At 42.2% G+C, this 23,713-nt stretch overlaps 1 protein-coding gene across 1 annotated transcript in view; it reads right to left on the reverse strand.

Moving 5' to 3' along the window:
* DPP10 (dipeptidyl peptidase like 10) overlaps positions 1–23,713 on the reverse strand; it is a 749,561-nt gene that overhangs the window by 176,860 nt on the left and 548,988 nt on the right. Inside the window, exon 4 of the mRNA XM_056861104.1 lies at positions 10,692–10,786. Within this exon, the coding sequence (XP_056717082.1) occupies positions 10,692–10,786 (95 nt within the window). The remainder of the gene's footprint in view (positions 1–10,691; positions 10,787–23,713) is intronic.

The following is a 23,713-nucleotide window of genomic DNA, read 5'->3' on the forward strand; positions in this document are numbered from 1 at the left end:
ATGGGGACTCAATGTGGCTTACATAATTCTCCTCTCCTCTGTTTTATCCTCACAACAACCCTGTGTGGTAGATGTGACTGGTCCAAAGGCATCTAGCAAGTTTCCATGGAATGAGTGGAGATTCAAACCTGGGTCTCCCAGATGCTAGTCCAGCATTCTTAACCACTACACCACACTGGCTGTAAAAGTACTGCAACATGAACTAATGCCAGGGCCAATTGAGCTCACAGACTTGAATGAAAACCTCAGAGCAGAAAACAAATCAGTTCTTGCAGACAACTTGACAAGCAATATCCTTTGCCCCCATCAAGTGACACATGAAGATATTTCATGTACTGTGATTGATGGGCAAGTATGGGACTAGGGAAACCCTTTGGGAATAACACTTCACGTGAGCAGACTGACAATTTTGTGAAATCTGTTTTTTACAGTAGACACCATTTTGACAGAAAATTTGTCATCTGAGGCAATGCCTCCTCTGATGAAAATGACAAAATTGAGTTTGATTATCAGCATTTTCAATTTCAATATGTTCAAATTAAGTAGAGAAAGAAATTTACCAACTTCCCACCAAAGATGTATTCTGTGTTGTTCTCTCAGGGACTTTATCTCAGACTATTAGGCTTTCTCCCATTCTGGAATGTTGGAAATAATTTTGGAGCATATCTGATATTGATGAATGAGTACTAGGTCAGAACTTGGTTAGTGAATTTCCATTTGCTCATCTCTATAGACAATGGATTTGAACTTCAGGCTTCCAAGTTCAGCCATTATGCTTCTCTACCACATTGAAACTTAGCAGAAATATATATATATGTGTGTGTGTGTGTGTGTGTATTCTAAGGGCCAAAACATATATCATTAGCTGGCAATCTTGCTTATTCAAGGACCACCTATCACAGAAAGCAACTTCCCCAACTTATGCAGATTTACTTATCATCGGAGAAGACATATTGTTAAAAAAATAATAGTGGGTCCAGTTTTGTAGACTGAGTTATCAAGTCTGAAGAGGCTGAACACTGTCACACTAAAGAATGCATGGCGGGGAGGGGGGAGTTTATATCTCTATAGAGGTATACTGGATATAATGATGAGAGTACTGAGTTCATAGAATCAGCCTTGCTGTCAGATGGCCATCTAGCCTCTGCTTAAAAATCTCCAAAGGAAAGCCACCTCCCAAGGAAGCCTGTTTCATAATTGTAATGGATGAGGCAGAAGACAAAAAAACAGAGTTTCACTTACCTGTAACTGTTGTTCATCTGGTGGATCTTCTATGCAGGCACACATTGGGACTGCGCAGGCGCAGGCCAACCACGGATAAGATTTGTCAGCTTCTACAAAAATCTAAAAGAAAGTGCTCCCCCTCCCCTTGGGGCATGGTCACATGACCCAAGGGGGAGGGAGCACTCTTCCCTCCAGTTCTCCAACCTGCCGCCATGGAACCAACCACTGGTCTAGCGGAGAGGTCCCACAGCGGGGAAGGAGGGAGGGATGTGTGCCTGCATAGAAGATCCACCAGATGAACAACAGTTACAGGTAAGTGAAACTCTGTTTTTCATCTGTGTGGCTTCTATGCAGTCCCACATTGGGAGAATAGCGAGCTCGCTTACCAGGACAGTGGGTGTGGGACAGTCACCGAAATAAAGACTGCAGTACGGCACGTCCCACGGCTGCATCTCTTGCCGAGTCTGCATCCATAGCGTAGTGTTTCATAAATGTAGAGGCCGTGGACCAGGTAGCAGCCTTACAGATGTCCCGGAGATCTATCTTAGAGCAAAAGGCGATGGAAGCCGCATACGCTCTGGTAGAATGCGCTTTGATCATAGGAGGGCACTCCTGGTGAGCAAACTCATATGCCATTTTGATGGTTGACGTGATCCACCTCGAGAGGGTCTGAGGAGAAGCACGACGACCCTTGCGGTGTCCACCGAAGGTTGTCATCTTTACGGAAGTTCTGAAACAGGTGGAAGGCTGAAACAACCTTAGGTAAAAAGGAAATCTTAGGCTTCAATACTAACCTATCCTAGTGGAATTTAGTATAAGGAGGGAAATGTGACAGTGCTGACATGTCGCTCACCTTCCTTGCCGAGGTAATGGCGACTAAAAAGGCCGCCTTGAATGATACTAAGGCCAATTCGCAAGTTGCTAATGGCTCAAACGGAGGTCTCATGAGTTGTGAAAGGACTAAGGAGAGACTCCACTGGGGAACTGGTGGAGTGACAGGAGGGTACAAGTTATTGAGACCCTTCAAAAACGTTTTGGAAAGGGGATGAGAAAAAACTGAGGAGTCAATATCCAGATGAAAAGCCAATATTGCGGCTAAATAAACTTTAATGGAAGAATTAGATAAGCCATCATCTTTGAGGGATAGAAGGTAATCAAGCACAACGGACAGTGGGCAATTGATTGGTGAAATATTTTTAACCTTAACCCAATCAGAAAAATGTCTCCATTTAGCATCGTAGGACCGCCGTGTGGAAGACTTTAACGAATGCAGCAGAACCTTAGCTACCCTGTTGGACCACTGCCCCGGGGTAGCACCCTCCAGGCCACAAGCTGCAAGTCTGGGGGGGGGGGAGTGGGAGGGATTCCTCGGAAGAAGAATGTAATTCCCTTGTGCAAGTGACATGAGCACTGCGAACCACAACCTCCTGGGCCAAAATGGAGTGACAATCTGTCTTGTCGTGGTTCAACTTGGCTAGGGCCTTGTGAAGTAGAGGGAATGGGGGAAAGAGATAAAACAGAGCCCCATTCCAAACTGCCTGAAAGGCATCTCCCATTGAGCCCGGGCTGGCTCCCGCCCTCGAATAGAACCTGGGACCCACTGAGTTGAGGTGTGTGGCAAAAAGGTCTATTTGCAGATAACCCCAATGGCAGAATATTTGGTGGAGACAATCGCTGCTCAGGGTGAGCTCGTGCGCTTGATTGGGAAGGCGACTTAGAGCGTCTGCTAGTGTATTGCTCTTGCCCGCAATGTGAATCGCTACGAGAGTAGCGCGGTGAGCTATGGCCCATTCCCAGATGTCGCTGGCTTCCTTGGAGAGCAAAACGGACCCTGTGCCGCTCTGCTTGTTTATACAGAACTTGGCGGTGGAGCTGTCTGTGGTGATCTGAATGTGCTGTCCGTCCAGGTGCCCTGTGAATAAAGACAGAGCAAGACGGATAGCACGCAGCTCCAACAAATTGATGTGCAACCAGGATTCTAGGAAAGACCAAGTACCCCAGGCCGTAAGGTCACCACAATGAGCTCCCCAGCCTGACAGGGAAGCGTCTGTGAACAGGTACCTCTGAGGAGAAGGGCGATGAAAGGGGACACCTGAGAGGATGTTGGCATCCGAAGGTGCAACCTCTGAAATGGCTCCCTTAGACAGGAGAGTGGTAACCTCTTGTACGAGTAGGTCTGGGGCCGGTGAAAGGGAGTGGCCTGTGGGCCTGTATGGTGGTAACGTATCAAATTCTATGAAGTAACCAACATTTATTATTTTGAGAACCCAAACATCAGTGGTAATAGCAGACCATGAGTGGTAAAAAGCCGACAGGCAATCAAGAAAGCAAGCAGACACATCTAGTCATGCCTGCTTCGGTTTGTTGAAATGGCCGGGAAACCCTCTGGGGCTTTTACGGACCCTGGGTTTGGGTGGGAACTTCCTGTCCTGCTGCGGGCTGGGAAAGGACGGGCGGAAGGAGGGTTGTTGGAAGGAACCCTGGAGACAATATGGGCGAGAAGATTGGTTGGCTTGCTGGCCAAAATAATGCTGCTTAAAATCGGGGGCTTAAGGAGCAATCCCTAAGGATTTGGCATTTGTTTTGTTCTTTTTCAGGTGATCCAGGAAAGTATCAGTTTGGTCGCTGAACAAGGATGTCTCTTCAAAAGGAAGGTCCTCAATACGGGCTGGAGTCTCATAGGGGAGAACAGACTGGCGCAGCCAGGCATGCTGGCGAATGACAATGGCAGAGGCAACGGCTTTACTAGAGGAATCCGCCACATGAGTTGCAGCTGTAAGCTGTTGCCTTGCGAGGGACATGCCTTCGGACTGAATGGCTACTGCTGAGGGACGTTATCGTCGGGAAAGATGGATATTTGAGGGGATATACAATCCCAGAGGGAGTATTGATACCTGGCCATGATGGCAAGGAAATTGAAAATGCGGAGACCCAGTGGAAGTGTAAATTTTTCTGGCAAGGGTATCTAGTTTACGGCCTTCCTTATCCTGCGAGGAGGAATGTGCTCCAGACCTATATTTACCAGGCAAAGCCTCCACTATTATGGAATTAGGAGGGGGATGCTGGTAAAGAAATTCTCCACCTTCCCTGCGAATCTTGTAAAGATTCTCTCCTCGTTTGGTGGAAGAGGGGACCGAAGCAGGCTTAGCCCAGTTGTTACGGATCACTTCCAGAATGCTCTTTATCATAGGAAGGGTCACGGGGCCTACTTCAGGGTTATGGAGGATATCCATAATATCATCTATAGGGCCGGAGTCCTCTGGCTTAAACTCAATTTTGAGAGTTTTCACCATGCGAATGAGCTGCTTCGCATATAAACGGACATCTCCCGTAGGAGAGAGCGGCTTAGAGTCCCCAACAGTGTCCTCGGGTGAGGGAGCTGAAGTGCGGGATTCCTCATCCTCATCCTCATCAGGGGAGTAGGAGGTGTCATACTCAGATGGATCAGTGTCCCTTGACATAGAAGGAGACCTGGAGAGGGGAGGCTTGCAAAGTGACTCTTGCCTTGGACGAACGGAATCCTTAGAAAGATCATCAGGACGACGAGATGGAGTGTGCGACACCGATGAGAGCCTCCAGAAGACGAGCATGACTGGGAGCGTCAGTGACAATGACAACGGTCGACCGAAGAGCCCGAGTAGACGGAAGGAGTAGGATATTGGCGTCGAGAAACCTCTCGATGCTGATGAGAGGGAGACCGGCGCCTAGAGGAGTAGCGGCGCCTCTGACTGATCGGACTGCGTGAATGAAGTGAATGGCTATGTCCGGTGTTTGGCTGTTTGGATGAAGAACGGCGAGGTTGAACATCTGTACCAAGTGGATGAAGTAAACGGCAATGTCCGGTAACTGACTGTTTAGATGATGACTGGTGTTGTTGAATGGCTGGGATACGTGAGCGGGATGAACGGCTATGACCGGAAGAAGACTGTCTAGATAAAGACCGATGAGAGTGGGAGCGACGAGAAATGGATCGGCGCCAACGACTGGATTGGCCCTGATGGCTCCGATGGGACGAACGGCTCCGATGGGACGAACGGCTCCGACGGGATGAACAGTTTCGACGACGGGATCGACTCCGACGATGGGATCGACTCCGATCAGAAGATGACCGGCGTCTGCAGGAAGCGGATCGACTCCGATGATCGGCTCGACGTCAAGAAGAAGATTAACGTCGAGAAGAAGATCGATTCCGACGGGTAGATCGGCGATGGCGCAAGTTCGACCGACGCCAAGTGGATCTGGACGAAGCCGGGAATCGAGACTGGGGCCGAGAAGTTGATTGACGCCGAGGCCGCTGGCCAGGCTTGAGATGGGACAAACCCTTCGGAGACTCCACTTGCTTCCTTTCAACCGAACGTTGGGAGTCTTGATGAGCACTCACAGGAGGAGGTGGTTGATCGGCACCGACCTGGAACTCTGTAGGTTCTGCCCGAGGCCCTTTATCATCAGGCCGTGAGGACTTGTTAAGCACAAGAGGCACATCTTTATAGAGATGAAGGAGGTGCTGTTTGAACTCAGCCGAGTCTTCCTGGGCCCTGCTCGGACACGGAACCGTGGGGGTAGCCAGGGAATGAGGAGGCGAATCCTCGATGGTAATGGGCTGCTGTGCAGCTTCGTCGGGAGCTCGCAACTCAGACGGATGAGACGAGTGAGGCGACTTGGTTTGGGATCGGCGTCGAGGGGATGCCAAAGGCGATCGGAATCAAAAGGACTTCGGCGACCTCGAAGGTGATCGACGCCGAGGCGATTTGGAGCGGGAAGCATGGTGTGATGAGCCGCGGCCATCTTGCGTAACCAGAGCAATAAACTTTGCTGGCCAAATAACGATGGAGGAAGGCTTCTTAGAAGGGCCAACTTTTTTGGACTTTTTTTGTAGTGGGTCCCACATTGAGTTGGGACTTACCAGTCGAAGTACCCGGTTCAGCAGAACGACCTTGTAGGCGAAGCGACTCTTTGTAAAGATGAGAAAGTAATCGAATTGCTGGAATGTGGCCTTCCCCCAGACAAAGGAGGCATTCAGTGTGGGAATCATTCTTTGCCATCTTAGTACCACACACACTACATTTCTTGAAAAGTGGAGCTTTTTTGGGCTCCATGGCTAGAGGAAGGTGCTGACACGTTCTCTCTCCGTGGCGACAGAAAGAGAACTGGAGGGAAGAGTGCTCCCTCCCCCTTGGGTCATGTGACCGTGGGCGGGGAGATTGCATGCCCCAAAGGAAGGGGGAACATTCTCTTTTAGATTTTGCTAGAAGCTGACAAATCTTATCCGTGGCTGGCCTGCGCCTGCGCAGTCCCAATGTGGGACTGCATAGAAGCCACGCAGATGAACACTGGTTATTTCTGAAGTGTGGAGGACTTTACATTCATCACAATGATCTCACTGCTTTCTTGCAGGAATAATTTCATTATCAATTCAAGTGAAAGCAGCTTTGGGCTTCAATGTGAGCCTGTCCATTGAACGAAAGAGCTTACCTGCTGTGTGCTAAAAAAAAAAAAAATTAAAATTGTTTGTTGGCCATGGTTCCTACAATCTCTCCTCATTTTCTGTGCCATTCAGCCATTCTTGATCATGCTCAGGATTAACCTGATTTAACCTTCTATCTGATTCAACCCAGTTGCTGTGCTGGAACTGATGTAGAATGCCCTGGGGAATCTTCTGCACTTATTCAAAAAGGATGGCTCTCCATCTGCCATATTTTATACAATAATATCTGTGAAAATATGGCATCATTTTTCTAAAGGCCTACATATTTAAACCTTGAAGGCCATCTTAGCTCTAATGAAGAACACAAGGATTGAAACCATGGTGATACATTGCCACCAGGTGAATCAAACACGACATCATGAGCTCCTTTGGGGAATGGCAGGATACAGAATATTTTGCTTAAAGATTCCAGCAAAACAGGAGAAACTCACACATCTGAGTTGTCACACCTCCCTGCGCCTGCTCTGTAAAAATGTGCATTTTAATAATCTATGAACTGGAAAAAATTCCCTTCTGTCTACCTAAAGTTTGACAAGGAGGATCCTCTATGTTAGGGGCATAATACACATTTTAAAATCACATTTGGATAAAAAAATTATAGCTAGGAATGTGTTTCCCATTGAAAGCATTGAATTAATTAATAATAAATAGTCTAAATAGCTTATTAAATGTATTAAAGAAAGTAAATATACCTGGGGGCATGAATAAATCTCTGTATACATCACTATTCCAGGTAGACTTAATAGAATAGTTGACTGACCTAGCTGTTTTGTGAAACAGGAAAAATGAAAAAGCAGTGTTGCTCTCAGTCTTTGACTACTGAGGAAAAAAGAGAATTACCTGTCATATAAATGCACTTGGACAATTACAGGCTTAGAGTTTTCTGCAACAGAAAACAGACACTATACTCAATAGCTCTTACACGCTGCATCCTTGTTGCCAGATCCCAGTATCTGAGAGGTTTAATGAAGATATACAAGCAATGAGGTAGCAGACCAACAACATGTGCAGGTAAAATAAAACAAAATAAAATCCTCATAGCAAATTTACCAAACATGGTCTCCCAATATAACACACACCCCCCACGAGTGCTGCGCTCATCTGGAAACAACTTACTGGTAGTCCCTGGTCCAAGAAGCTTCCAGCCGTCCTTGACCAGAGCCAGGGCATTTTCCACCCTGGCCTCCGCCTGGTGGAACTCGCTGTCAAATGAGACCCGGGCCCTGCAGGATTTGGCTCAATTCCACAGAGCCTGTAAGATGGAGATGTTTCTGGCAGGGCTATGTTTGAGGGAAGCGACAGTTTTATATCAATTGGCTTCCCGTGCTGGATCCTACTGGAGTGACTCTCCTGCTGTTGGCACCTCCTCCACCCATAGGAAGCGATTCCCCTAGGAGTAGGCTTACCAGGTCTTGCAGCTCCAATGGCGGAGCTTTTCTGTAACGTGTGGCTTGTGTGCCTGGTGCAATGCGTACGCGCATCCCGCATGATGAGCCTACATCACTTCCAGGTTTACTCGGAAGCGACACGGATGCTCTATCAATCTCTGCCGAAACTTTATGGTTTCCATACAGTTTCTGCGGAGGTTGCTAGAGCGTCCGCGTTGCTTCCGCATAAACCCTGAAGTGACGTGGGCGTGTCACATGGGTGCGAGTGCACGCATTGCCTGCCGGCCCTCAGCTGGTTTGTGGGCAACCCGGTGGATTTGCAGGATTTTACCCGCCACCACCGGGCACTTGGCAACCCTACCTAGGAGACTGAAAAATGTAAGGAGAATTCTTATTGTTAGGACACCATTTTTAAGTTTTAAGTATTAAGTAAGTAGTTTTAATTTATATTGATATGTATTAGTTTTTAAGATTGTACATTTATATGCTGAATATATTGTTGTTCACCACCCTGAGACTTTTTTGGGAAAGGGAGTGATATAAATTAATTAAATAATAATAATAAATAAATAATACCCTATTTTAAGACCTATTCCATAACACTGATAGAAGCAAAGAAACGTTATTGCTCTTTTGAGTCCAGGTGAGCATTTCTGATTAGTTAAAGTTTTCAGCCATCTTTTCTCTCATTCAATGGAATGTTTAAAACTTCTAGTATTTCAGTATTGAAGGAATTGTTAACTATTAAAAAGAACTACACGGACTTGGTAAACTGGAGGAAAAAAGAGGCCCTATATAAAAATTGGAGGAGCTTGATTACAGCTATAAACAACAATGACAATTCAACCTTCTGGCAGCATGGACAGAAACACCTCTGCCTTTCTATTGTGGCAGGGACGCGAAACTGAAGACTGGGCTCGCTCGCAGAGAGCCCAGTCTTCAGTTTAGTGTCCCCATGGTATTTCTCATGTTTGGGTTTATTAACCTGAACATTTTCAAAAAATCTGGGTTTTTAGGGTTTTTTTAAAAAAATGTCAGGTTTAATAAATTTGAACCCCAAAATACCCAAAAGATTGGTGCACACCCCTGTGAAGGAACAAGAAGCAGAGTGAACTGCCACTCAGTGGAAAGCCAACAAGGCAGACAATGCCATCTACTAACCTCCAAAGGCCAGTACAGGAGAGAATGATATGGGACAGTTGTCTTGAGAAACACCTAGCCAGGGATGATCATTCTATCATATGTTTCTCCAGAAGAGCTCAGAGTGGCATTTTTAAGTAGATAAACTAACACCAGATATGTGCAAGCAAAAAAAGAATTCTAGAAGACCTTGCCCTTTTTTTTTTCTTCTGTTGAAGCATAGTCAGTTCATTACTTTTGAGCAGAACAGGCACCCTAACTTTGTTGGACACTTATTCTTAGATGTGCAGCAGAAGGCATCATGTATTAAACTAAACAATGCACGAACCAGAAATTACAAAAGATTTGACAATTAAAATAAATCATATTCTTTTTGTTGCTCTTTTTCTCTAGTACAATAGGAAGTGGAATCCATGGTTATGATGCACTTATTACCTTAAAACAAAGCCAATTGAGGTCCTAGAGATTCTACAGAGATTCATACCCTGGATGCATGTAATAATACAATGAGAGGATTGTGTGTAGACTGAACTGTGGAGCACTATCAGTTTTGCAGAACAGTTACAATACAACATTAAGCAACTGTACAATTGATACAACCACTCGAGCCATCTTGCATAAATTATTCACTACAAAAAGAGAAGCACCCTTTTCATATCAGTAACAAGCAAAGGGCAAAAGTGACTCATTTTATGAAAGGATATGAAAAACATTAGCCAACCTACATATTATTAACCAGGACTTCCTCACATCTATTAATCCTACTAATGAATGCAAATGTGTTTCCAACTGGAACTTTTTGCATGGAATAAAAGTAGCTGCTAATTTTCACTCTGATGGCCTCTACCATTCAGAGAAAGAGTGAGGTAGAGTGAGTGAATGGGAGACTTCATGATACCACAGTCAGAGACAGCATGCATGAACCAGCCCACAGTAAACCTACTCTGACTCTATGTTCTTCAATAGTTGTTTTCAAGCATACTAAGTAGATAGATTGATCATATGTAGGAAAATGAGCAAAACTGTCACTTTAGTGGTCAAAAGCACATATTCATTGGAATGTATGGTTAAAGCCTACACATATACACCTCTGTGCACAGAGTTTTCTCTGTATGATCAGGAATTCTGCTGTATACATACATTCTGTGTACAGGTTGGGGATGGAGTTTATCATCACAATTTCACTTTACTCTTACTCATGTTTCATTCTCCCTATTTAGAATGTTTGAGAAGGGCTTTTGTAGATAATCTGAACAGGAAAGAAGGTAAATATGTTTCACAAACAGTGAGAAACGTAACTGTGCCGGAGGAGTTTCAGAAACAGTTACTGGGGTGGAGGGAGATCAAAACCCTGCTGGGTATGTGGCTAGATGTGTGCTTCTCTAGATTTTAATAAAATCTTTAATAAAGATGCAGGAGACTAATTACTATATTAGACATAAATTAATACTTACAAAAGTTGCATTTTCCAGCAATAACGTAGTTGTATTTGTTTCTACATTCAGTTTAACAACATGTCCATGCCTGTTTTTGTAGACCACTTCTGTATCTGTTAACAGAAAAAAATGCATTAAGAATTAGCAAAGCAAAACATGTCATGCAATAGTTTCTTAGTTAACGGACCCAATCAATGAAGAGAAGTCATCACTGACAAATAATAGGAAAGAAAGGAAGTGATTGCAGTCTTGCTGACCTCACTAACAGAGGTGGTTCCACCTCACCGAGGTAGCCATACCCTGCTCCTTTGTGTGAAGGTAGGACAATTTCTCTGGGCAAAATCAGTAGGTTTGCCAGGTCCCTCTTTATCACACAAAGTGTGATAAAGAATTTCCATACATGGTTAAACCAAAAAAAATGCAAATATAAAATTTCATCTGCACAATGATAAACATCAGATTAATTTTCTTGATATCATGGTTTACTTTAATGGCCCAAAATTGTCTACCAGACTCTATAAAAAGCTTACTGATAAAAACTCACTGTTCAGTAAGGTTTCCAGCTCCCTCTTTGCCATCGGCAGGAGGGTTTTGGGGCGGAGCCTGAGGAGGACGGGTTTTGGGGATGGGAGGGACTTCAATGCCATAGAGTTCAATTTCCAAAGCAGCCATTTTCTCCAGGGGAAGTGATCTCTAACAGCTGGGGATCAGTTGTAATAGCACATCTTCAGCTAGTACCTGGAGGCTGGCAACCTTAAATATCAGTAACATTTGGCCATGTGATCTTAACCTTGAAACCTGTATTTTGTTCAAATGCTGCTAATCAAGAATGAAGCACTTGTAAGAGAAGACTGTTAACACGAGAAAATCTTTGCAATAATAACTTTAGCCATATCTTTTCATCAAATTACTGTCCTTCAACATTAATGTCTCTACAACCACTACAAAGGCAATCAAGTATAATTCAGAAGTACTTTCCCATTTTAATGAGGTTGCTCTGGACACTCCTTCTCCAAGTTATGTGAGAGATGGTGGCAGGAAATAAATTCATAGAATCAGTTTGGTCTACGGTTACCATCTTCCAGGTGGGACCTAGTTCTTCCAGAACGACAACTGATCTCCATACTACAGAGGTTAGTTCCCCTGGAGAAAAATGGCAACTTTGGAGGGTGGACTCTATGGAATTATATTCTATCTCCCCAAAATTTTAGTCTAATGAATGACATTTTGTGTGATAAAGAGCATTTCTGGACAGAATAATGAAGCATTTGATGTCTACTTGACAAAAGTATGACTTTAAAATCGCAGAAAAAAACAAGAATTTTTACATGTTATCATTTAGATTATTTGGGAAGAGAGGGTAACAGTGGGCTATTATTCCCTAGGACTGATGTTGTTCTGTATAGCCCCAGTCTACTACTACCTGTGATATCAACAAGCAACCACATCTAGCAATTGCAAGGACTCCTGCCACTCAGTAATAATACACCACTTCCCACCTCTATGAGAGCGCTACCATTATGTTCCACAGTCTCACATCATATTTTAAGGCCAAATTTCGGAGAAAAGACAGATATAAAATGCAACCATCCTTAAGTCAAACCGAAGTATCAATTTAAGGACCAAACAATTCCACCTCATTGAATTCACCCACCACAAATTAGTTTAGCTCAGATAATTTAAAACACTATTAGATTAAGCTGAGCAAGCAGTGCCGATGTATCATTTCTCTGGACCCAATTCAGACTTCTAATACAGGTCCCTCCCATGCCCTGCAACCTGGGCAATGCCTGCCCTGGACTCCCAGATTCTAGTCAAGTGTGCCCACTCTTTATGCTCATGCTTGCACCCTGCATTGGAGACAGGCTGTTTGCTCAGACAACAAAACTGAGCATCTATTTTTAGACCCAATACCAGATGCATTTCCAAGCCACCATTTGTTCACCGGATGGTAGAGAAAAAGTACAGCGAGGCTACAATTATTGTTCTGCTGGTGAGCTTCCAAGAGGCATCTGGCCGCTGTTGGAAATGGAAGGCTAGAACACATTAGACATAGGTCCGATCCAAAAAGACAATTCTTATAAAACAAACAGTGATCTTTTTTCTAAATGAGAAAAAAATGGGTTTCTTTTTGTATACTTTTGTACTTGTGGTCTCATTTATTTCTCGGCAGCTCAGACTTATAGGTGATCTTGTAAAGAAATGGTAGCTAGGTGACAGTATGACAAATGAGGGTCACCACCTCTAAAATTGTGTTCACTGTTAATGTTAAAAAGCAGAAGGTACAGGGCTACAGTAAGCCTGGCCTCAGAGGTATTCTGGCTGGAAAGACTTTTATTCAAAGTCAGAGTCAATAAGGCACAACATGAAAAGGAATCAATCTTTCTTGTCTTTTTGTTTTGTTTGTTCTTTTACGTAAACATACCCATAATATACAAAACCAAACCAGTGCATGTGAATTAGATGATCTCCTGAGTAATATATGTATGATCTACTTAATAGACTGCATTGAAAAAGAGTTTTACAAGCATCAAACTTGTAAGTTTGGCTTAAACTGATGTAATACAAGCAGAGAGCACTACCGTGTATTTTGAGCATGTATTAAATTTTATTGAAATTCATTCTTGGGGATACTTTTTTTTCAAGGACATTGAGGACACTGCTGTTGATAACTTTCTTTACTATTTTGGTGCACCTATTATTGCACTGCAAGAACATTAGAATATTAAAAGTATAATGCATAATGTAATCATAGGATGTCCCTTGTTTTTATTTTATGGCTTGCTGTATTATTGTAGGTCTAAGACAGCCTTGTTCACATACTCTTTTCAAACTTGTTGACATGGTCTGGGTATAACAATACATTACTCCTATATCTGATCCAAAGCAACCTGCTAAAGCAAATGTATTTTGTGGTTAAACAGTTGGGAAATTTAAAAAATCCAGTTTTGTCATATCTCTTTCAGTCTAAGCTAGGGCTGCCAGCTCTGGGTTGGGAAATACCTGGAGATTTTGGGGATGGAGCCTAAGGAGGGCGGAATATGGGGAGGGAAGGGTTCTCACTGGGGTTTAATGCCATAGAGTCTACCTTCCAAAGTGGCTATTTTCTCCAGGTGAATTGATCTCTATCACCTGGAGATCTGTCATAATAGTGAGATTGGCAACCTTAGTCTCAGCCCATTCTCCAGGCTTTTGTTACCTGTGTAGAAAATAATTATAAAAACAGGGCATACATGTTGGTGCCTCTATGGCATGGCCTGAAATAATACTTAGTTTTAAAACAGGGCTTTAAAATGCTCCTACACCTAACACTGTGAGAAAGAAATAGTTGCTAGCCTTTCAGGCAAAGCTTGCTTCACAACTGGCTGCCATCGTTTAGGCATTGGCTGGGGAACGCAGTGCGGGTTGTGCAGGCGAGGCTCCCTGCATGACCAAAGGGGAGTCTCTAGGCTTGCCAGGCCCCGTAGCTCCACCAGCGGGTGTTTTCTGGGGCCATGGCTGCGGCGCGTGATGTACGCGCGTGCCTGGCTCTAGCGATTGCCAGAGCATCTGCATCACTTTTGGGTTTACCCGCCACCACATCAGCTGGCCGGCGGGTAGCCCGGTGGATCGGCGGGATTTTACCCGCCACCTTGGGGCACTTGGCAACCCTAGGAGTCCCCCTTAAGGGGCTCTGAGTGGTGGGCCATGGGACAGCCAACCTTGGGGCTGGCAATACCCCCAGGAGGGTGGCGATGCTAGGAATAGCGGTTTGGAAAGGTGCTGACAGCAGTTGGGCTGTTAACAGCAGCCATTGTTCCCAGCCTATGCTGGGCCAAGACCTGATGAACCTGTAATCAATACAATTGTGGCATGATTCCTCATAGCACGGTGTGTCTGTGCCATCCCTCCCTCCCTCTTTCTCTCCCTGGAATGGGGCTGGTCCCCATTCCAGGCACAAGTTACTGATTCCACTGTGGGCAAGCTGGGCTCCAGAAACTCATTAAGAAGGAGGGCTGCTGAGTTATATTTAATCATAGTTTGTATTTTTTCTTGAAGTGGAGACTTAATGATTCATTTATATCCAAGTTGTGAGATGCTCATTTTCAAATGAGAATCCAAATGAAGTCTCTGGAGAAAATTAAAGTTTTGTTTAAAGAGGGCTGCACAACTTGTAATCCATCAAGGCAAATGTAGCCAATAGCTTTGTTGTGGACCTAAGATTGCCAATTCTGGGTTGGGAAATTCCTGGAGATTTGGGGGGTAGTACCTGGGAAGGGTAGGTTTTAGGGTTGGGAGGAACCTCAGTTCACAATCCAAAGAAATCATTTTCTCCAAGTGAACTTATCTCTGTAGTTTGGAGATCAGTTCTAATTCTGGGAGGTCTCTAGGCCCCACCTGGAGGTTAGCAACCTTATTTGTGGCCCAGCAAGTTGTTTGGTTTCTCTCTCTCTCTCTCTCTCATACACACACACACACCCTTTACTGTTTTGTTTGCATTTTAGTGGGGTAGCTAAATTAGTCTATTGTAGCAAAACTGAAGTCCACTAGCACCTTAAAGACTAACAACATTTATTGCACTATGAGTTTTTGAGAGTCAGAGCTCACTTCCTCAGGTACAATAGGAAGGAAGAAAATATTCGTCCTCATTTTGAACCCCCGCCCCCACAAAACTAAAAGAATAACATCCAGACATTAATAGCAACATTTTATGATTTCATTGCTGAAGAAAATGCAATAGCTTTCTGAGAACTGTAATTTTCATTTTTTCCAATCCATTTTTACCTGGATTTTTTTGCATCCCCTTAGAGAATACTATCACTTTTGCTCATTCACACTTCTTACTGCTTTGGTCTTCTCATATGGCCTGCACATAAATCTCTCCAGGAAACTAAATAGGTGAGAATGTAGCTCAAGTGATGTGAAGTATGCTCTGTCATTCACAAAAATTATTTTGACTTGTGGATGTGATTTCTGAACCTCCTTTGTCAACCCCTTCCTTTTCCTTAAAATTTAGAAAATTGTTTGCAGCGGGTGAAACTATGGCAAATGCACAAGGACATGAATTGTTTTGCCTAGAATTTTTCATGTCTCTTGACAGGAAAATTATTTCCGTACTGTTGGGTGGGATTGCCATATGAAAGTGGCAGTATTATTAATAAATACCGCACTGAGTATTCATGCCAGGAACACTACAACATTCCTGTTCTTCTGTTGGAACATACTATGATAAGGAACCTTGAAAAAAGAGTTAAAATCCTAACACTGGTTTACCTGTAGTTAATCATAAATTGCTCTGGTTTCTCTTCTATCCTTATGATAATGTCAACATGCAGGCTGCAGGAAATACTTCATAAGGTGGCAATTCCAAATGTGCAATATTTAAAAGTTTACTATATACCAAAAGCATGGTGAAAATCTCTATGTCGTAGCATTGCATATTTTTTATACCTGTTGGTTCCAGCATGGGAACACTTTGTGTGATTGATTGATTCAGGTTGCATGTCATTTTATGTTTCCCACTGATTCATAGAAACATAGAGCTGGAAGGAATCACAAGGGTCATCTAGTCCAACCCCCTGCTCAATGCAGTAAATTCCCATCTACCCCCCACTCCCCTAGTGACCAATGTTCAATGCCCAAAGGAAGGCAAAAATCCTCCAGGGTTCCCTGGGCCAATCTGGCCTCAAAGAAAATTTCTTCCTGACCCTAAAGTAGTGTTAGAAAAGGCCACAAGAGCCAAACACTGGCTTATCCCTTCCTGCCCTCCCTCTCATGATTTGCCTAAATTCATAGTAATAGAATTATCATTGCTATCAGATAGCCATCTAGCCTCTGTTTAAATACCTCCAAAGAAGGCGAACCCACCACCTCCCAAGGAAGCCTGTTCCACTAAGGAACTGCTCTAACTATCTGGATGTTCCTCCTATTATTTTGCTGGAAACTTTTGATTTAATTTCAATGTGTTGGTTCTGGTCCAATCTTCTGGGGCAACAGAAAGCAACTCTGCTCCGTCCTCTAAATGGCATCCCTTCAAATACTTGAAGTTGGCTATCATTATCACCTCTCAATTGTCTCCTCTCCAGGCTAAATATATACAGCTCCTTCAACCTTCCATCATAGTACTTGGTCTCCATACCCCTCACCATCTTTGTTGCCCTCCTCTAGACATGGTCCAGCTTATAAACATCCTTCCTAAACTGTGGTGCCCAAAACTGAATGCAATACTCTAACTAGTGCAGAATAAAGCAATACCATCACTTCATGTGATGTGGACACTATATTTCTGTTGATGCATCCCCAAATTGCATTTGCCTTTTTAGCTACCACATCACACTACTGACTCATGTTCAGTGTATGATCTACTTAGACCCCTAGATCCTTTTCACATGTGCTATTACCAAAACACGTCTTCCCCGTGCAATAATTATGCATTTGATTGTTCCTACCTAAATGCCCAATTTTGCATTTATCTCTGTTGAAATTCATTTTGTTTTAGCCCAGTTTTCCAACCTGTCAAGATCATCCTGAATCTTGATTCTATCTTCTACTGTATGCTACCCCTTCCAATTTAGTATCATCTTCAGATTTAATGAGCATTCCCTCTGTTTCTTCATCCAAGTCATTTATAAAGATGTTGAACAACACAGGGTCTAGGACAGATCTCTGAGGTACTCCACCTGTCACTCCTCTCCAAGAAGAGGAGGAATGATTAACAAGCATTCTTTGGGTGCAATCTGTCAGCCAGTTACAAATCAACCTAACAGTAATAGGATCGAAATCACACTTTACCAACTTGTCAACAAGAAATCAGGTGGAACCTTATCAGAAGCCTTCTGAAATCAAGATAAACTATGTTCAGGACATATTTATGACTGCAATGGGGATTTCAAATAGTATTTCTGACTGTGAAACTAAAACCATGTGGTGATCGTTTTTCTAGATTACTGTCCTTTTCACATGTATAAACCCAGAGATCCTGCTGGCTGAATAAATAAAAAAAGTTGTAAGCAGCAATCAATAATCCACCTACCAATGACCCTGTAGTGTTATAGCTGACAGACATGACCACACACTGGTTGTAAGGTTAGTTAACTGATCCTGGGAAAGGTTTATTTTAGCTACACTGAATCCCAATAACCACCATCTGTTTTCCATCAAAATCAATATTTGTCTTTTTGTCCAAAGTGAAGACAGGGCTGGGAGAGCCAGACTTCCTTGCCTATTGCCCAGGATCTACAAAAAAATGTTTGCCTTCTACTCTGATTAATTCTGGTTAATAATATTTTAAATAAATATTAGAATACTGCAGTGTTATTTTACACTAACAAGAAATATTCAGCTTGACATTAATAAGTAAAACATACTAATGACTTTGGAAGGACAAAACCTAGAATTTGGTAAATTGGGGATATCAAGAATCTTTGAGATTAATTCATTTGCAAGAGCCATTAAACATATCTATACTTATATAAACCTGAGTGGATGTGCCTTTCATAGATTATTTTATTTATTTATTTTACTTAATTTATAGCTCGCCATCCTCACTGAAACTCACAGAGGATTACAAAATATGAAAAATACTTCAATCAGACAGCATAAGAAATCCAGTAAACAATACTACAGTACTAGGATTCAAGAGTCAGAAAACAATGCAAACAGAAAACTGTCTAAGGTATTACACACTATAATGCAGAATGTGGATTACAAAGTAGGAGATAATGCAGTAAAATCAAGATGATATATACAGTAAACACTGCAATAGACTACAATCCCATTCCCTTACAAAAGTGTTCCTCTGAGTTGTTCCATTATGCTGTAGTTCTAATCCCTTTATTTTAAAAAAATGCCCTCCTGAATATTGGTGTTTTGCACATTCTGGAGAATGATTGAAGTGTTAGGACCTTTCTGATCTCTTCAGGAAGGCCATTCCACAATATGGGTGCCACAACAGAGAATGTACATGCACAGGCCGTTGCTGATTTCACCCATCTGCAGGGTGGCACATTCAGAAAGTTTTGTTTGGATTGTATGTGGTGGAGCACGGTAGGATAGGCAGTCCTGCAGGTTTGTGAGCCCAGGGCCAAAACTTTGTAGGTGATGATCAGTACTGATGACTGGTACCTTAAATTGAACCCAGTAACTGATTAGTAACCAATGGAGTGATTGCACTCCCAATAGCAACCAAGCTGTGGCATTCCATACCAAATGCAGTTTCCAATTTGGCTTTAAGGGCAGGCCCATGTAGAGTACAATGCAATAGTCTAGCTTTGATGTTATAATGGCATTGATCCATATGGTCAGATCAGCCCGGTCAAGGTAGGGAGCCATCTTCCAGGCTAAACGAAGATAAAAGCATTATTTTTTGCAGCTGCATTAATTTGCTTCTCTAGTAATAATGCTGGGTCGAGTATGACCCCTAGGCTCTTAGCAAGAGGCAGTTGGACTCAATAAAATGTGGGAAGTTAAATGTCCTTCAGCTTTCCCAACCAGTGTCATAAATGCAGATTTAAGCACAGTGAAAGAAAATTGTGTTTTGTTATATAATTTATATTTATGTGAGTCACCCTGAGCCCGGCTTTTATAGGGAGGGTGGGTTATAAATTTAATAAAATAAATAAATAATCGTACAGGGGGGGCGAAACTTATACATGTTAAGCAAACCTATACATGTCCAGTCCAAGATCTATACTCTACTCAGAGCTTAATTTTGTTTTTGTTCTTATATCTCTAACTTAACTAGGAAAAAGGCACGGGAAGAGTACAATACTTAGTTGCCAACAGAACTGTCAGTCAGTTTGGCTGAGCAAAATGTTAGAAGACTGACACAGATGGCATTACAGAAAATTCCATTCTAATTAAAAGAGAAAATGGCTTCTGATTTAATAAGCATATAATGAAAGACAAATCTGTGACTAATTAAGCATTTGCTAAGTAAATAAAGCAGTGATTTAAAGAGTTATTAAGCATCCTTAAAATCACCAAAATATGTCTAGTACAAAAATAACCACCAGGATTTTGACTATTTATATTGACTCAGATACACATTGACTCAGATTTGTTAAAGTAAATGTTAAAACTTTGGTTTCAGAGGGTAGCTGTGCTGGTCTACAGTGGAAGAGCTAGATTCATGTTCATCAGCATTTTAGAGATACCTGGTATCTGACGAAGGGAGCTTTGACTCTTGAAAGCTTATACTCTGGCAATCCTGTTGGTCTCTAAAATGCTACTGAATTTTAATCTAGCTCTTTTAAAGCTTTTGGTGAATGATAGATTTACCAGATTTACTTGAGATTTGAAAAGGCACAGAAAGTGTCATAAATCCAAGCATTTATCAGAAATCACCAATTACCTGTGGCTAATTACCAAAAATAACCCATGTTTCTATGATTTACTGTTAATGTCAACATTCACCACAGTAGGCAGTAAATGTCTCAAAACATCCTCAAAACTATCTGTTCAGCAAGGTCATCCTTCCCCCCCCCCTTTAGTTAGAAAACTACTAGATGTTCTAATTCTGTGAAGTATTGTAAACAAAACCAGTTCCTGTTTTTTGAAATCATGTGCCATTCAAAACTGGAAATCATGTGCAAAAAAAAAAAAAATACTCCCACACCAACCACCCCCATCCCACACCAACCACCCCCATACTTGCCACTTGCCTGCAGAAACAACAAATTAGCCTTAACGTATATAACTGTACTGATACTAAAATTTCTGCTTATATGGGAATATATGGTGCATTCATAAAAATGCCTTTTTCCTCTTCTGATCCTAGCACATACCTTTCCACCAAATCCTGGACATAATTATGTTCAGCTCTAATCTCTTATTCAAGTAAATTCTTGAAAAAATCTACATTTTTTTTCTAGCTCCCTGAGCAACCAATAGCATTTTTGACTAGCAACAGCCAGAGTTGGCCATCATCACTCAGGGAGAGCAATCAAAAGAGGCAAGAGCTGAACTCTATCTACCAAGATGATGAAATATCTCCACAAGCAAACTATGCTATTAAATCATCAGGAGGATATTAAGGTCTGTCAAGCGCTATCTTGAGTGGCACAGTATTACTTCTATTCCTGATATACTATAGGCTTTTCACAGTCACAAGAGAACTTCTGGCTTCCCTTATCATCTGTAGGCAGAAGGTGACTTGAGGACAACAGCTGTTCTTTATTAATGAAGTGTGGTGAAGTAAGACCTTCAGCTTATTCCAAAAACTCATTGCAGTGGTAGTGGGAGAAGGCAATTGAGTCAAATTGCACATACTCTTCCATGTATCTGCATTCTTTTCCATCTAGGGTTGCCAACTCTGGGTAGGGAAATCCTGGAGATTTGGTGGTGGACACCTGGGAGGATGGAATTTGGGGAGGGGTGGGAGTACACTAGAGATGTGATGCCACTGTATATTGGCTAAGGCTGAAGAGTGTAGAATTACAGAGTTTAGAAAATTAGACAAAACGTTGTTGTTGTTGTTTTTTAAAAAAACTTTTAAAAGTAGTACTGGATATAACCAATTACAGTTAACAGTTTAAGATACTTTAGAGTATCAAGATAGGATACAATTAATCAAAATGACTGAGAGGTACATTTAAAAAAGCATGTAAATTTCTGAATCAATATACTTGCTGAGCTTGTTAAAGCAGATTTGAATGTATTTTCCCTCACAATAAACTGTTTCTTTTTAAATAACTGTGCTATGGGTATCTTGTTAAATGCCAGTGCCTCTTATCCACATCCCAGGGAATCATGAAGAAAGTTATTGGTCTAGGGTTGCCAGGTCCCTCTTCTCCACTGATGGGAGGTTTTGGGGGCAGAGTCTGAGGAGAGTGGGGTTTAGGGAGGGGAGGGACTTCAATGCCATCGAGTCCAATTGCCAAAGCAGCCATTTTATCCAGGGGAACTGATCTCGATTGGTTGGAGATCACTTGTAATAGCAGGAGATCTCCAGCCACCACCTGGAAGTTGTGACAGAAAAAAGGTACTAATGGCATATGACATAGAAATATCAGGCAGTAACCAATATAACATTTGCTAAACTATTTATAAGAACAATGCAAAAATGCAAGGCAATGTATACAATTCAAGCAATGCAGAACTAATCCTTGTAGGAATCAGTAATAAAGGTAAGACAAATCACAATGTCAATGCTGTAATGGTACAATACTTCCTGCGTCCAAGAGAATAAAGACGCTGTAAATAAAGATATACTTTTCATAAATGCAGACAAGCCAGGAAACTTCATGAATCCAAAAGCCAGGAAAAATTGGATTCTGGTATTAGTCCCCATTTCGCACCATGCTTCTTCAATTTCTGGCCAATTTCTGGCAGCTTTTTAGTAGTGAGATTCACATTCCTAAGAGCATATGTTCTGTAATATATATACACACATATATAAAGAATAACCATAATGTATAGGAAATACTAAACATAAAAAACATAATAATAATGAAATAAATACAACAATTCCATTGAATACACTTACCCAGGAATTAGGTGTGTACCCTATGTAGCAAAGTGTAGCTAGTGGATGGCGATATGCATTATCTACAGGAAGAAACTTACACCTCCTATAAAAAGCCTATAATGGGCTCTAATTAGTAACAGCTGAAACAACTGGTCTAAATTGGAAAGGTAGAGACAGTACTTACTATTAAGAAAACCTCCCTTTCATTAGTGAAAAATTCATTGAATGAAAAATATATCTAGTAACAAATCCATTCTGAAAAGATCTTTTAATTGAATATTTATAGGAAACAACTCAAATCATATTGTGTATTAGGTGCTAGGGTATCAAATAAAAATATAAAGCAAGCCTCTTGTTGTGATAATATGTGGTCAACATTTTGAATGTGATATGGTCTACCAATAAACCTCTACCAAGAGGTTTAAGTTGTTTATAATGGGCAGTAAGGGGCGCTTCCAAGTTGTTATTTCTAACGCGCGAACTGTGTTCCCCCATTCTTATTTTTATAGCTCGTTTCGTTTTACCCACATATAAAGGACCACATGGGCATCAAATAATGTAGATAACAAATTTACTATTACAATTTCTAAACTGTTTTAATTGAAATTTAAAGCTGGTATGAATATCTTGAAATTCCTTTACAGGGAGCGCCTGTACACATGCCATGCAGTCCCCACAGTGGAAGTGGCCGGCAGGGAGATCATGGTGCTGCTGGGAAATGGAGTCTGAATGTAGCAATTGATCTTTAAAGGAAAGGGATCATCTTAAGCAAATTTTGGGGGAGAGGTATATCACGTACCCGGTGCCAGTGTTTGGGAATTATATTTTGAATATCGCGAGATAGAGGGGAATATTATAAAGCAGCTGTAAGACATGTGTCTTATTTGAAGTTTTCTCATTTAATAAATGTGTTCTTAAGTTATTGTCCGCTTTTCTTTTTGACTCCTCTATGATGTTGGTTGGAAACCCTCGTATTCTAAGAATGTTATTTAAGATTTTTGCTTCAGAGTGATAGTCCTCCACAGTAGTGGAGTTCTGTTTCAGACAGAGAAATTGCCCATACAGGAGATTTCTTTTTAGGTGCATCGGGTGGAAGGAATCAAAATGGAGTAATGCGCCCCTATCTGTTGGTTCCTAAAGGGTTTGAAAGCTAACTTGGAGTCTGATGTAACATAGGCTGTAACATCCAGGAAATTAACCCCGTCTTTACTAGTAGTAGGAGCCCCGTAGAGCGGAGTGGTAAACTGCAGTATTGCAGTCCAAAACTCTGATCACGACCTGAGTTCGATCCCAACGGAAGTTGGTTTAAGGTAGCTGGCTCAAGGTTGACTCAGCCTTCCATCCTTCCGAGGTTGGTAAAATGAGTACCCAGTTTGCTGGGGGTAAAGGGAAGATGACTGGGGAAGGCACTGGCAAACCACCCCGTAAAAAAGTCTGCCTAGTAAACGTTGGGATGTGACATCACCCCATGGGTCAGGAATGACCCGGTACTTGCACAGGGGACCTTTACCTTACCTTACTAGCAGTGCCAGACATCTGTATACGATTATTCTGCAGGTTAAGCCAATTTAAAAAAATCAGGGAAGCTATGTGA

Source organism: Euleptes europaea, chromosome 15, assembly GCF_029931775.1.
Source record: "Euleptes europaea isolate rEulEur1 chromosome 15, rEulEur1.hap1, whole genome shotgun sequence".
In the NCBI taxonomy this organism is placed as follows: Eukaryota; Metazoa; Chordata; class Lepidosauria; order Squamata; family Sphaerodactylidae; genus Euleptes; species Euleptes europaea.